Consider the following 1,999-nt stretch of genomic DNA (forward strand, 5'->3'; position numbering starts at 1 on the left):
ATGGGGGGGGCGGGGAGGGGCGGGGCTGGGAAACTCAGACAGTGAAGGGGCGGGGTCAGAGGTCACCTGCTCTTCAGGCCCTCTGGAGGAGCTGTCAGTCAAACTCGCCTCAAGGTCATCGGAAAGGCCAGCCCAACAAAGATGGCTGACAATGCGTCTGGTCGAGCTTTATTTACCGCACTTCCTCTAAAGGAAAGGAGCATTGGTCTAAGTGTCAATCAGCCCGTCTGTGACCGTGTGTGTTGATTCTCTTTGAATAACTGATATTCATGTTCTTAGCCCAGCGTTTGGTTGACATTGACTTTTGTGCAATACAGAAGAAGTCCCAGCGAGCGGCGTCACATGTGCCCTGTGCATCTCTCACATTCAAATACTGTCATTGGGAAAGTTTTTCTGCTTGTTAAATAGATTTACATTTATTAAATTAATAGACGGCTACATCCAAAGTGATTTCTCCTAATGAGGGAGTAACATAAGAAGTGCTATAATGCACAACTCTTTTTTCTCTCTCTTTGTAATTGCAGGCAAGCCGGTTATGATTATCACAGAGTACATGGAGAACGGCTCACTGGACATGTTTCTCAGGGTAAGCTTGTGCTTGAGTGTCTCTACGGTGTCTTTCTACAGAAATGTTCAAAATAATAGTGAATTTATGTACACACACACACACACACACACGTTTATATGCTTTACGGGGACTCTCCATAGGCGTAATGGTTTTTTGTTGGTGTTACAGTCCTACACCAAACCTACACCTACAGGAAACTACTGGCATTTTCAAAAAATGTAATTCTGTATGTTTTATTAACTTGTTTCCTCATGGGGACCTAAAAAATGTCCCCACAAGGTCAAAATGTACTGGTATTCCTATCTTTGTGGGGACAGTTGGTCTCCATAACGTGATAAATGCCAGGTGCAAACACACACTCATTTGTTTCTGTGAATTGTGGGGACTATCCATGGACTTTTATTACTTTTATACTGACCAAACAATATGTTCTGCTTTTTTTTACACAATGTCCCCACAATGTGGAGTAAACAAGAGATGCACGCACACACACCCACACACACAAATAAATAGCAAATTAAATGCATATCTATATATAAACCAAATGTATAATTTGTTACATTCTCAGGTCACATAAAAATCCGTTTAGCCTAGCATTTGCTATATTCCTGGCGTTGGAAGTATCGTATCACTCAAAGTCATGAAAATAAAGCTATATCGAATTTAGTTACACTTAAGGTTGCAAAGGGCTGGAAAATTTCCAGTAAAATTTCTAAAGATTTTACGAAAGTTTCCAAAAAGTGTACGTTTACAGAAAGTGTTTCAACTCTTTACTTTCCTAGTTACAATAAACTATTCACTGCTACTAAAACTATAATACTACTAAAAGTGTGGTTTCAATCTTTAACTGACCCATGCTAACTAGTAAAAAGCAACTGATCTAGTTCTGATTTTGTTATTTACCACAGCATTTGCTCTGCAGTGTGAAAACAAATGTATGACATGGAGTTTTTAAATGATTTCAGAGAAGAATCACGTCTAGATCAGCTTTGATTCTCGTCAGGGTGTCGTTAATCAGGTCTCATGTGTTCTCTCTGTTTCAGAAGAATGACGGACGCTTTACAGTTATTCAGCTGGTGGGCATCCTGAGAGGAATCGCGTCCGGGATGAAATACCTGTCTGACATGAGTTACGTTCACAGAGATCTGGCAGCACGGAACATCTTAGTGAACAGCAACCTGGTGTGTAAAGTGTCTGATTTCGGCATGTCCAGAGTTCTTGAAGACGAGCCGGAAGGAGCGTATACTACCAGGGTAAGAGTGTGATTATGTTTTTACATTGATTCATAACTCATTTTACATTCATATTATCAAAGTAACTTCTAATGGCCAGTTATTTTGTTTCTTTACTAAAGTGATGTTTTCTGTTTTGTTTTTGTATCATTAATAAAGTATCATAGCATTTCTTAATATTTTTATGTTAAATATTTAG

At 39.3% G+C, this 1,999-nt stretch overlaps 1 protein-coding gene across 1 annotated transcript in view; it reads left to right on the forward strand.

Annotated features, from left to right (window-relative positions):
- Nucleotides 1-1,999, forward strand: part of LOC122323336 (ephrin type-A receptor 4a-like) — an 11,122-nt gene that overhangs the window by 6,540 nt on the left and 2,583 nt on the right. Inside the window, exons 6-7 of the mRNA XM_043217080.1 lie at nucleotides 525-586; nucleotides 1,612-1,821. Of these exons, the coding sequence (XP_043073015.1) occupies nucleotides 525-586; nucleotides 1,612-1,821 (272 nt within the window). The remainder of the gene's footprint in view (nucleotides 1-524; nucleotides 587-1,611; nucleotides 1,822-1,999) is intronic.

The sequence above is a fragment of the Puntigrus tetrazona genome, chromosome 19 (genome assembly GCF_018831695.1).
Source record: "Puntigrus tetrazona isolate hp1 chromosome 19, ASM1883169v1, whole genome shotgun sequence".
NCBI classification, from domain to species: Eukaryota; Metazoa; Chordata; class Actinopteri; order Cypriniformes; family Cyprinidae; genus Puntigrus; species Puntigrus tetrazona.